This window comes from Acanthaster planci, linkage group LG13 (genome assembly GCF_054643075.1).
Source record: "Acanthaster planci isolate LZ-2023a linkage group LG13, COTS_SCS, whole genome shotgun sequence".
NCBI lineage: Eukaryota > Metazoa > Echinodermata > Asteroidea > Valvatida > Acanthasteridae > Acanthaster > Acanthaster planci.
In genome coordinates this window covers 13,795,766-13,808,462 of record NC_141789.1, presented here as the reverse complement: position 1 = coordinate 13,808,462, position 12,697 = coordinate 13,795,766, and the positions used below count along the sequence as shown (strand labels likewise).

Genomic DNA, 12,697 nt, shown 5'->3' with positions numbered 1-12,697 from the left:
ATCTGATGCAATCTAAAATGTGTGCAAAGCACCCGTGTGAAATTGGTTTTCAGGAGAAGTTTAGAGAGTTTGCCAAGGTCATTTTACTTTAGTTTCTTTCAATTAGTATTTTGAGCCTCCCCATTTCTATATTTTAAAACTTTGACGGAAAGCATCACTATTAAGAAAGAGTTAAGAGACAGGTTTTGTACTTGGTATTGTTCCTTAGGAGAAGAACCGTGACCTAATCAGTCAGCAGCAGAGCGCTGCTGTCTCCCAGGATGCCGCAGCGGACATGCCCACGTTCGACTTCAAGGCTAAGTTTCTGGAGACCAAAGTTCAGGCTAAGGTATGAGCAAACACATTCATATGCATGAGTCATTTGACTGTTGCATTGGGTTTTCTTATCCACAGCCCCTGAGTAGTAAAGTAGGTCACCTGCCTGAATTTGCTCTCTGTTATTTGTATGGAGGGTTTGCAAGAGAGACCATCTTGGATTACACTCCCTGTGAATGTTGTGGAGGGTTTCAAACTTTCACTGGAGGCAGTCGTAGGGTACAACAGCATTCTCATTGTTTATATTGCAAAATGTCTCATCAGCCACGGATATTTGCTGAATTGCATTACAAAGGAGTAAAGTCTTGTCCGTCAACATGGCTTCTTCTGAGAACTGGTCATGTTTTCCTCTACATGAGAGTGGATCCTAAAATTTAAGTTTCTTTGTTGTAGGCTGTTGAGGTTGACTTGTACAAGCTGCGCATCGACCAGGCAAACCAGCACATCGATTATCTCTGCTCCTTCATGCCTGATCAATTCCTGCGCCGCGGAGGTAAGGCTTCCCCCAAACCAAATTCGCTTAACGCAGAAAACTTTTGCTCAGCAAAAAGAGGTTACCAGCCAAAATGTTACATGATTAATATCGCCCGTGAGTGACTGTTTACTTAACATCCAACTTGGCTTAGTAGTTTTTTTCATGCTTTACAGCTCCTGCTTAGAATTCTGAATAGAATGTAAACAACTATTGACACGAGCAGTTGTGTTTGGCAGTGAAGGTTATAAAGAAAACTAGTCATATTTGTAGGGCCTCTAAGCGTTTGTCTTTTTTTTTCCCTCGCAGGTGATCATGACTGTGTTCAAGTCCTGCTTCTTATCTCCAGAATGCTGGCCAAGTCGGATCTCCTCGTCAACCAGCTCAAAGAAAGGGTACCTGCGATTCCGCTTCGTCTGATCTTGTTAAACGAATGCACGTTTTCAAAATCTGCTCCTGTTTGCCTTTAAAACATTGACGCCCATCGACATGGGCACTCGAGAATCTACATCACTGTTACCCCCGCTCATCAAAGTTATTTTTTTTCCCTTTCGCAGGCTGAGATTCCGGAGACCATGAACCGTGAGGAAGTCCTGCGCAATAACAAAGGGGAACAGCTGGCCTTCACCAACTTTCTGATCTTCACCATGTCCCAACTACAGGCCATCCTCACCAAATATCAGATGTGAGTGCACAGAAGCCATAGTGCCCCAGGGGAGGGGAACAGATCTTAACACCCTTATTTAAAAGCCAGTTTGCCAAAGAAATCGTAATTTTCCAGCTTCAGATGATGGGGCTTCCGAAAAAAAGGTTTCGCCCAAAATTTCAAAAACTTCAAAATTTGATCCGACAAAAAAAAACTCACTTGGAAAAAAGTTTTGAGGCAGGGGTTTCTCCCCCATGCCATTTCAAAAACAAACCATAGCTAACAATTCACAAATTGCCAATTTATGCCACTTGTAGCTTAAGGGCGACTTTAAAGTGAAAATGTCTCTACCAGCTGTAGCAAAAAATGTCACCCAGAATGCCAAATTCCAACTTGTGTAGGTGCAACTGCTTGCTTGTAATTTGAGTTGTAATAATTGATTTTCCCTGGAGGGAGAGGCTAGTACAATGACTTGTTGCTGTGTTTCATCTGCATCTCTCCAGTGCTCTGACTAACTGCAACGTGGCACTGCTCTGTAAGATTGGCACCCTGTATCCTGAGATGTCACCGCACGAGACGGCCCTGGATTACCTGATTGATCTATTCCGCAAGGACCAGGTAAAAAAAATTGCTGGTAACCTCCAGGTTGTGCTGGAGAAAGCCTGGACGCAGACCGCTCGAATGCCATTGCTAATTGGCACCCATGTGAAGATCCTGAAGGCTGTTTTGTACATTCGAATGAGAAATGGTCATTCTGAGTCCTTGCCGTGCTCAGGTGCATTTGTTTAATGTGGAGACAACTTTGTTTGCATTCTGTTGAAAGTTGGTCATGCCCACACTGCGCCATTCACAAGCACCGTCAAACCTGTGTACGCAAAGGATATGTCCTGTCTTAGCTCTTGAGACAAGCAGCAAAACGCCTAGCCATCTACTGTTGTAGTTGTCTGTGGCTATGGCTATTCACCATATGGCACGAATGGGGAAAACGGTAGCCGTAGCCCCCCAAAATACCTGAATTGGATGGGATTCAAGATCTGGATGCCTTGCCATTTTCTTTCATTGTCAACAGTTGGACGAGACAACCTCTCTGGAATCCCTCATGAAGGCCATCGGGTTCTTCACCCATCTCTACAACGTTCACCTGTCCCAGGAGAACGTGGATCAGACCCTGCTGATGGCCGACAGCGTGCGGCTGGTGTCCTCCGCCACAGACATCGTTGGCCTGGAAATCAAGAAGCTTCGAGTTCTGATGCAGGTATGCGCAAGGGGAGAGTAGATTTTGTACAGTGAAATAACATGCTCTTGCACTTTTGTAAAACCTGTGAAGGATAATATTACATAACGGCATCGTCGTACCTAGTCAGTATTGAGTTTTTTCAACTTCGTTTGTTCAATCCACATTCTTCCACCCGCAGGCAATGCAGGAAACCAGCCTTTTTTATTTCCGTTTGTTCAATCCTGTTACACCCACAGGCGATGCAGGAAACCAGTGATTTCTCGATTCTGCTGAAGGATTTGGAAGGGACCAACGCAGACCTCAAAACCTTTGCGCGCATGGTAAGGTTTTCCGTGTATGGTTTGCACATCCTAGGGTTATTCCTGTATATACACCGTTATCTTCATCCTACTTTGGGGGGCTCAGCGTCACAAGTTGTTCAAGATCAGTTAGGGTCGGGCATGCGGGATGAAGCTTTTCCGTTGTCGCTGTTGCTGTTATCAAGCTATAAGTGTGGATCCTGCTGTCTTTTTTGTCAGATTCGCCGGCGATTACCCCAGGTTGAAGGCAGTGACGGGCCCACCCCAGGCCCACAGGCCCTCGTCTACGGAGGAGACGTAAGTAAAACCTGACCTTGTCAGCCAACTCACTGTTTCCTTCCATCGTTAATTCCGTTTCGTTGAGTTGTAGAGTCAGAGGTTTTCTCTTCAATTTGAACATGTACATGTACACAAGGCTCTCAAGATCAAACAATCAATAATCATTTGAACTAAAGATTGTTCATATCAAACAAAATTTTCTAAAGGTATTACCCACCAGTCCTACATCCTTCATAACGCAGACCAGTGTGAACATTTGCGATAACGATCGACAATCAACTTGGATACTTTCAGTGCCACATTCCTCCTGAAATGGGCTTGAAATATTTGTTCAGTCTCTGACAGTTGAACACTCTGAAAATACATGCCCTCCTGTTGCAGGTGCAAAGCTCTTTGACTGAGTGCTGCGAGCACCTAATCACCTTAGTGGCTGGACTGCGCGACCTCGGACAAGGTGCCATGAAGGTTGCCGGCTCCTTGGCAGGTAAGACATTCTTCTCTGAAGCCTTGAATCCCGTCTCACATTCTTGTTTTCTGTGCCTATATCCAGACCCTTTTTTAAATTAGAGACATGGCGTTTCGCTCAGAACAGTACCGATAGAAGTATAAATTTGACATTGGGTGGAATGAAATAGGAGCAACATTGAAAGAAGCGACTCTTGAAAAAGGAGATAAAAAACAAGATAAAACAGTTACCCGTGCTGAAAGTCAAGTTTTTGATTTCGTGTGGGACTGAAGGTAAATGGCACTAGACCCAACAAAATGAGCCTTACGGAATTTTCTTCATGTACTCGTGCATTATGTGTCTCTATAGAAAGACCACACCCAGCCCTCTATTGCGATGTATTACTCGCTTTGATGTGTTGATGAGTATGGGTGTAACATTTGGAGAGTTGCTTTACGCTTCTGAGCATCTTCAGTGATGGTGGACATTTTAATGATTGTGCTTTTCATTCAAAGGACCGTGTTTTTCATCACATTTAGCATATAGATACATGTAGCTGCCTTTTCAAAGTTAGAGTAGTTTTTTGTTCTAAGAACTTTTGTACTGTGTGATTTTGACTTGCTTATTTTAAAGTAGTCATCATCAATATGTAAAATTTAGGGTATGCATATGCATGTAATGTTGGTAATTTGAATTCATTACTACCGTGTAAATTGTGTTAAATCTCTGCTATATTGGCATTTAGAAGTTATCCAGTCCATTCCTACAAACAAGTGAACTTTCACTGATATGTGCACGTTAGGAGGATTTTACATAAAGATACATGTAGATTTGTGGGTAGAGCACAGATGAGGTTTTCCAGAAGTCACAATATCTTATCACACTGAAGTCAGTTTCCTCTTTGACTGAAAGTCTGAATTACATTATGGAAGCAATTACAAATACCCCTCGGGATGTCGTCCGTTCGCCAAGCTTATGATCCATCCACTCAGCAGCAATACCAATTGGTGTTCTGCTCCAGGGAATCGAGATTCAGATTTCACATTTTATAGACAAGTTGTCCTTGTGGCCTCCGATGACAGTATGGAAGATTTTGATGAAGAAAGGAACTCATTTGCATTTTCTGTAATATAAAAACATGAGTTGGTTGAAAGTGTTCCTTTTATTCGAAAAAGTCATTAGAAATTGCTGTCTTCACACTGTGAATTTTGAATGTTAGGTATTAAAAAAAAACCTGGCACCTCTTGGCTCAAACCAAGAGTCGTATGATTTGTGCATGGGGTACAGAGGCAAGATATTGAATATGTTACCAAACTAATCATTATGCACAAAATGGAGTCTACTTTGAGTTTTATGAGTAACATTATTTCAACGGAAAAAAGTGTGGAGATTTCCCCTTATAATGTCTTGTAAATTCGGGAAATTACCAGAAACAAATGTAGAACTTCCACAAACAGTTTTTATCCATTGACATTTTGATTTAAGAGTGTAATTAGGTATCTTAGGAAAGATTTCCTTTGCTTAGCGCAGTCTATGCTGTGCAGTTCATGGCACCCTCCTTTTGGGGTTTAATGAAAGTGTGCCGTTGGTGCCAATTCTAACGCAGATGCCTCTGACAAAGAGAAGAGAAAGAAGCAGGGCGGTAAGGAAGGTTTGTGGATTGTTCCGTCCAGCACATTGCGATTTAACCGCAAGCCGTTGTTACTAATAGCCTGGACAGTAACTAGCGTGCATCAAGCTGCTTGTTTGCATTGAAACTAACACAGGGCAAGCCGCATATTACGTGTAGGTAGGAGTTCCTGAGCTGGGGCACTTTTGCAGTAGCAAAGCTTAGAGGGAACCAGTCGTGAGAGATGCAGTGCATTGCATTTTGGCTGGTAACCAGCTGTTGCCGAGCAACTGTTTCTTTCCTTTTTAGCACATTTCTGCGCTGAACCATTCTGTGAAATGGGCTGCTCAGTTTTATCCACTCTGTGCACGCTCTCTGCCCTCCCCATGGCAAAAATGTAAAGACAGGTGTGCAGTCTCTGCATGGTCCGCACACAGTCGCCATCAATTTCTACACCAGACAACTAGCCAGCCTGTTAAAACAGCTCTTAGATGCTGAGACCTCTTGTAGGGTCACGTTGTATGATAAACTTGAATAGCTGGTGCCCCGTCTACACTCCTTGTGGGGTGCAGTCTTTTGGAAGAATTCTTACAGCGCACAGAAGCCAGGAATTCTTGCAGTTCGGAAGTTTTCCATTGCCACATTTTGTGGAAACCATTTGCCACTTTCTGTTTTGGAAGCTGTTCTATTACAGGTATTTAATCTTGGGCAAGTAACGCACAAAAGGTGCTTTTGTTTCTCTGTGACATTTTACTATTCAATCAGAGTGAACAGTCCTTGTAGCAGCAAATCTAGAAAGGTTGCATAGCGCCCTCATGCAGCTGTTCACAGAGTGGGTAACTAACACTGCCTAATTTCATGAATGTTAAGTCATAGTGCTTTAGAAGTACTCACTCTGCATGGGAAGAGAATTAGAAGCCATGATAGCACACGTTCAAGTCATTTTTCTTGCATCATTTGAAAAAAATCTTTGCTTGACTAGACTGTAGCAGCGTGTAGCTCCACACATTCAAATGATGTCTTGTTATGTAGTCTTAAAATGTGATGCTCCCCAGCATCTTGCTTTTTTTCTTGTTTATCACACAGGTCAAGGTGTTTGTATTTTGCAAATGCACATAGCTTTAGTCTGTGCTCGCGTATATCTACCACCACAGGGGGTCACCTGAAATTTGTCTGATTTCTTGCAATAAAACTCTGTTACTCATCATTTTTTGGAATGCTCGGCACACTGTAGTTTCCTTGCTTGTATAATATCTTTGCTTTAGAGTTGCAAGTCAGTCACAGCGATGCATTTATAAGCGAAATTCTTTTGACTAGTATGGATTAGAAGCCAATGATGTCCTTTACAGTAAATCAGTGTCTTTTTTATCCCACTGAATTGCCTTTTAAAGTTCAGGGAGAATTGATTTCTCGTTGGATTCAGTGTGATTACAGTTAATTAACTGGCACCCAATTTCAGAAATCACATCTGGAAAGTTGTTACCTCTGTTTTTTCCTTTGGATAGAACCCGACGTCAGACAATCTCTGTGTCTTCTTTTAAACTCTCGATTGGAGGAGTATATGCAGCTGTGATCATTGCAAGCACCTTTATGCTCACAGCTGACAGAGAAGCCCATAAATTCGTGCATCATGGGATTGTGTACGCAGTCTAGCCAATAATAAGTCCTTGTATACTCCAGGCTGTCCTCATCGGGTTTCCTGTTTGTTATTCTTTACTCCGTCCCCCCCATGGGGCAAGAAATGTGATTCTTCCTGGAGTAACAGTAATGGTGTGTGTGAGTCGCTTCATGTGTAGACTTGTGACAAGGAAGCCTGCAGCTCGGCAAATCTGAGCATTAATTTTGGTTCCGAGAGGTTGTTAATACCAAGTCTGACCCTAATGCAAAAACCGCTGCAGTTTTTGCATTTTACAGTCGAAGAAAAGGAGTTAGATGGACATGATACATTCACAAACAGTCTTTTAAGCCAGTGAAGCCCAGAATCACAGTGGAGATGAATGTATATGTACTAAACTTCCAAGTCGCATTATGTTCTTTGCCACATCATCTCAGAGAGAATGTGCTCTAGCTGGAGGATGGAATTTGGGGGAAGGGGCCTGTGACCCCTTTTTCTGTCTTTGCATAGCGAATCACGTATACTGCATTTGCTTGCTTTTTTCAGATTTTTTGTTTAATGTTCCATAGCCTATTCTGGCATGGCATTTCAACAGCCTTGATGTCGTAATTTTGGAATCGCAGACGAGTTCAGATGAGCTCATGGTAATGTGGACTTTTTTTCCCCCCCCCCTCCTCCGAGGCATGTTGTATTGTGGTGACAGACGAGAGGTACTTCTTGTATGTCTTTCACACCAATCCTGCATGAATCATCTGGCCCAGCACTTGTTCACAGGGCGCAAATGTGTCCGAGGCATTTGACGCATTGGTCAAATCTCATAGGAATGGCCTGTCGGGGTAAAAACTTCAAAGTCGTTGACATTTTCTAATAAAGATTCTCTCGCCGCCGCGCACCTAAGGTGTGTCTTGAAGGAACGGCTGACTGCATATTCCCTGGTGCTTCTGCTTGATCGGAATAACAGTGCTCGCTCGAGCACTGACCACAAAGATGGCCCCAGCTGGAAAGCTTGTTTGCTACACGCGCTGCTGACATTTCTGTGACCAAAACAAGGAAGAAAAGGTTAAAAAAAACCCAGAGTGGTGACTCTGCCTGTGCGGCTGTTCACCCTCATACACCATGACTCCTGGTAAATGACCAATTGTTCAGCTCCGTTACCCTCGATTGTCAGCCCCTCTCAACTGATTAATGAAATCACCCGTACGCATCAACTGGGCCATTCCATTCAGCGTGCCGGGTGAGCGCACCGGCTTCTGCTGCCAAGGCTCACCCAGTCCCCCCTCGAGGACATTGGAACGAGCCTGTGTTAGTGCTATCTACACTGGTTGGCCTGGAACTAACCATTAAGGAGTGGGGGGAGAGGATTTAGGAACGAGGAACATTGGAGGCTCAAGTGCGTGCATGTGGTTTTGTGAATCACATAAATAAGCTGTAGATGATGTCACTGACTGTGGATAGAACAAGCAGTCTTTGACCTTCAGTCATTGCAAGGATATTTGAGTGAGTGCAGGAGCTCCATACCAATTAGAGTCATTTCTCCCACCTGCATCAAAAGACCTTTGGAACCCTCAGAGAGCAACAAATAAATATTTGAGTACGGTTAACAAGCTGTTTTGCACCAGCCTTGCCGCTGGAGAAGAAACGCTATCCTCCCGAGTCAGAAACGGTTTCGTTGATTAGTTGATTTTTTTCTGCTCTCATGTTTATTTTTCTTCGTTTAATTGAGTCGTCTTTCATTGCCTAGGAAACTGAGAAGATACTGAGGAGGTTTTGTATGTTGGAATACACTTCACATAGTCTAATAGCTAAGGCCTATGCAACAGTAGTTCATGACTTGAGTAGTTTCCTTCTTAGTCGAGATGTTTCCATCATCCATTTCCACCATGAAGATGATCCAGTTGATTAACGTGTTCCCTTCTTTGATGCAGCGCCTTTTTTAACCGTTTATATTTATCCGTAATTCTGTCAGCTTGCAATGTCAATTTCTGAAACCGGCATTGCCAAGAAAATGAAATATTTGTGACAGTCGAGAGTGTTGCCAGGCCCTGCAGTGATATAAAGCTCATTTTTTTTGGGGGGGGGAATTTTGTCATTCATCAGGAAGTGCATTTATTGGCAAAAGAGTGACGGCATACATTCTAATCCATCTGAAGAGAAGATTTTACTTAAATCTTCAAAGAGTTTGCAAGGACACTACTTGTAAAAGCATTTACAGTAGTAAACCTCCAAGGTTTAAAATTTTACAATTTGTTTATGCATGGGTGCACAAATTGAATTCTTTTTCTTATCCGTTAGCCCAATTATCAGTCCATATACCACTCTGTTTGCTTAGTAATTTCAATTGAAGTTCTACACCCTTCCCTTTCCGCTTTCAAGGTCAGTTTCATTTTAATTCAATAATTTGTGTGGGTGAGTTTGTTTCTGCATTCAATTGGGGACCCTGAACAATAGAGGACAATAAGGTCCCCGATTGACAGAGGGTCCCCGATTGACAACTGTGTACAAAACATATGGGTGGTCTTCTAAAAGAGTTAAGGTACAAACAAAAGAGGAACAATAGGGGGTCCCCAGTTGCAGGCAAATACACTTGTAAGCTGAAAATCCTGACTTCCTTGTGCTATCACTTTAAGCTTTCTGAATTCATTCCTTCCTCTTCTTTTATGGATGAGGTTAATTGGAGTATCATTTTAAGACCCATCAACTGTGTCTGACGGGGGTGTTGAGATTACATGTAATTAACTCAACTCTTTAGTTGCCTGTGATTTTTTTTCCCCGATCCCTGGATTTCTTTTTCTTTCGGACGTCAGTGACTTGGATAATGTGTATTCTTGTGGTCGGGGGATTTGTGCTTTTAAAGAAAAAAAGGCCTCAGGTGCGATTCATAGCGGTACTTGACTCCATCGTGCCAAATTGGAAACTTAGGGACTGTTTTTCAAAGAGCGTGTTGACTTTTGTCTGAGTCCTGTACCTCCAGGATTATGGCCTCTGCAGAAACATGGGAGATGGGTATTGTGTTCGTAAAAATAGGTGAGCTCATAAAAATCAACCCCTGCCAAAGCAAAGTGGGAATGGCCCGGTCATAGAGACAGCAAAAGAAGGAACCATTTTGCAGGGGAGTTAGTAGTTTTGTTACTGGAGTCGCGAAATTAATGCAGCATTAGGGATGGGGGGGGGGAGAGACGGAAAACAGCCCTTAAGAAGAGGTTATTTTTGTGTCTTTTTCTTTTAGATTTCACTTACGGCTCATTAGTCGCACATTGCCCCCAAAGAGTTGGCCGCCTCGCAAACCCGGCCATCCCAGGCGGAGAATAGTGCACGAGACTGTCCCCAATTGACTTTCAGATTGGCGGGCGACTCGTGACCGACCGGTCGGTAGTCTGGCTCCGGCAGTGCAACTGGCTGGTGACCAAAGTCCACTCGGCCCCGCCGTGACTGCACTCTGGGTAGCGTCTTTTCCCCGGACTTTCACCTCCTCCCATACTTTGTGCCGAGGTGAGCAGGGAGCGTTCACCCCTTCCAATGGAGATGAGCCCGCTTTATTTTGCCGGCTTCTCACCCACAGATGTCCGCAATTCTATCTTTGCAAACCCCCCGAGCTAGCACTGAGCCTGTTATTTTTTTTCCCTCTCGCTCTCTCTCTCTCCTCACTCCTCTTTCCGTGTCCCTCCTCCTCTTTTTTTTTTTTTTTTTTTTTAACTTATCGTCTCCTCGCGGCCCTTCGTTTGTGCGCACCGGGTATCGCATTAATATGGAATCAGGGTTTTTGAACTGGTGAATCTGGGTCAACGCATGCATTTGGGGTTGTTGGCGTTTAGTTAAAAACCTGGGGAGGTAATTCCATATTGCGTTCGACTTCCCCTGTAGCTGTTTTCTCGAGATGAGCAGGAGATTGTCCTTCCACTGTCCCACTGCTGGCTAGGGAGACCTAGATTTTATTCATTTATTGGTACAGTTTTTTTTTGGGGGGGGTGGGTCTTCTACCTTTTTGGATAGCTTGTTGGATTGTGTGTCACCGGCTGGAATTCTGGTCAGTTGATAAATTCTGAGTTTGCAAGAGGCCATCTTGTGTGCCGAATGCCTTGTGACCACCAAACGCTGTGCTCATGTTGCCAAGGCCGCTTCAGAAAAAGCCATTTCCGATCTTTTCTAGTAGCCAACCGTTTTTTGAGGTGTGGAGATACAGCCATGATATGAGTTTGACAGTACATATAAATACAGAAGCCCAACGACTTCCTCGTAAAATAGGAAAACCTCTTTCTTTCCCTTCTGACTGCTGTCATTTCACCTTGGCCACTTTTTAATTTTTTTTGGCTAAGTCTCCCAAACCTGTGATTGTCTATCCCTATTCTCAGTAAGCAATTTTCCTCCTGCTGTTGTTTTCAAGGCAGACGCTCTATTTTCCACCGCCGTCTACATGTGTAGATCTCATGTTTTTCCCTGTAGGCCTGCCTGTGTGAATATCGTATCAACAGCTTTTGTTTTTGGGATCGGGTGAAGAAGCCATAGGCTTATGTGCATGTACATGCAGGTGCTTGTTAGTTTACCAATGTTTAGCTGGTTCTCTGTTTCCCGCCGTTTTATTTCTTGGATCTCGGCAACTTGAAACCACTTGAAAGAATTTTTGTGGATGCTTATGAATTTCAAACCAGGTCTAATTGTTATCGATGCATTCGAGTCTTGGGTTTTTTTTCCTCCTGGTTCTGTGCTGTGAGAACAGCTTTGACACACTGAGCCGAAAATTTGCCGAGTTTACTGTTCCGAGATAAGGATAGCGGGTTGATGAACGCTCAGAGAGGAGAGAGGGGTTAGCTGGGACTCTTGCAGCCCCGTTGAAGATGACGATCATCGTGACATTGCCTCCTCATCAGGTTACCAGTATACACCCTTCGTGTTGTGCTAGCCTTAGGGCGACCTAGATTGGAGATAGAGACTAGAAGACAGCGTGTGTGTGCGTTTGCCCGAGTCATTGATCGTCCTAAACCTACCATCACTCCCCCCCCCCAAAAAAACTATCTTCTGGATATGTTTGTGGTGAGAGAAAAGAAGGAGGAAGAAACGAAAGTGGCCCATTTTTTTTTATGCAGCTCCGGGAAATTCAGAGAGGGACGTACCATTTCAAGGGGGGACAAAAATGCAGAATATCAAGTGAGGGTGGCTGTGCCGAGGAATGGAACAGTCCAGTTTGTTTTGAAAGTTCGCCGAACTTCTGCCGCGATCATTAAAGTAAATGAATTTAAAATTTGCTTTTTGGAAATATTTTTCTCACCTGGAGGGCAAGAGAGAGGGAATTTTTGATTGAGTGACTTACTGCAAGATCAACAGTGTGCACTGGCAAAAAACAGGACAGCATTTGCAATGTTCTGGCTGTCTGTGTTAGTTTAAAACCATCTGGCTCTATTTGGTTTCATATATGCCTAGTCATTTTCATCAGCAACATCCATTAGGAGTTGCTCATTTATCTCTTGGTGAAGGTGGATGTGTTTGTATTTCCTGGTTAATATTGAAAGGAATGGATATACATCCTATTAATTATTGAACTTACAGAACTACCTGCTTTTTTTCCCCTTTTACTTAAGATGATATTTGTAGCTTTGCTGAATTCATCACTGGCGTGTATTATTGGTGTATGTTTGATAAGTTGCCGTTTGCTTGAAAACGCATGTCTCTGAACTGATGCCGTGAAACACTGCACAGAGTTCATTCACCAAAAGGTTAAGTCTGTCCTCACCGGGCTTGTTTTTCAACATTTCATATTTGAAGTCCACTTCAGCATTTTTGATTGG

At 43.4% G+C, this 12,697-nt stretch overlaps 1 protein-coding gene across 7 annotated transcripts in view; it reads left to right on the top strand.

Annotated features, from left to right (window-relative positions):
- The window catches only part of dctn1 (dynactin subunit 1), a 45,182-nt gene that overhangs the window by 12,185 nt on the left and 20,300 nt on the right, over positions 1–12,697 (top strand). For 5 of the 7 annotated variants that reach the window (XM_087144586.1, XM_087144585.1, XM_087144584.1 and 2 more), the window contains 10 exons: positions 209–328; positions 709–808; positions 1,097–1,182; positions 1,345–1,472; positions 1,937–2,051; positions 2,503–2,688; positions 2,907–2,990; positions 3,189–3,266; positions 3,630–3,732; positions 5,300–5,344. In XM_087144586.1, the coding sequence (XP_087000712.1) occupies positions 209–328; positions 709–808; positions 1,097–1,182; positions 1,345–1,472; positions 1,937–2,051; positions 2,503–2,688; positions 2,907–2,990; positions 3,189–3,266; positions 3,630–3,732; positions 5,300–5,344 (1,045 nt within the window). The remainder of the gene's footprint in view (positions 1–208; positions 329–708; positions 809–1,096; positions 1,183–1,344; positions 1,473–1,936; positions 2,052–2,502; positions 2,689–2,906; positions 2,991–3,188; positions 3,267–3,629; positions 3,733–5,299; positions 5,345–12,697) is intronic. The other 2 variants (XM_087144582.1, XM_087144583.1) reach the window with 2 other exon arrangements.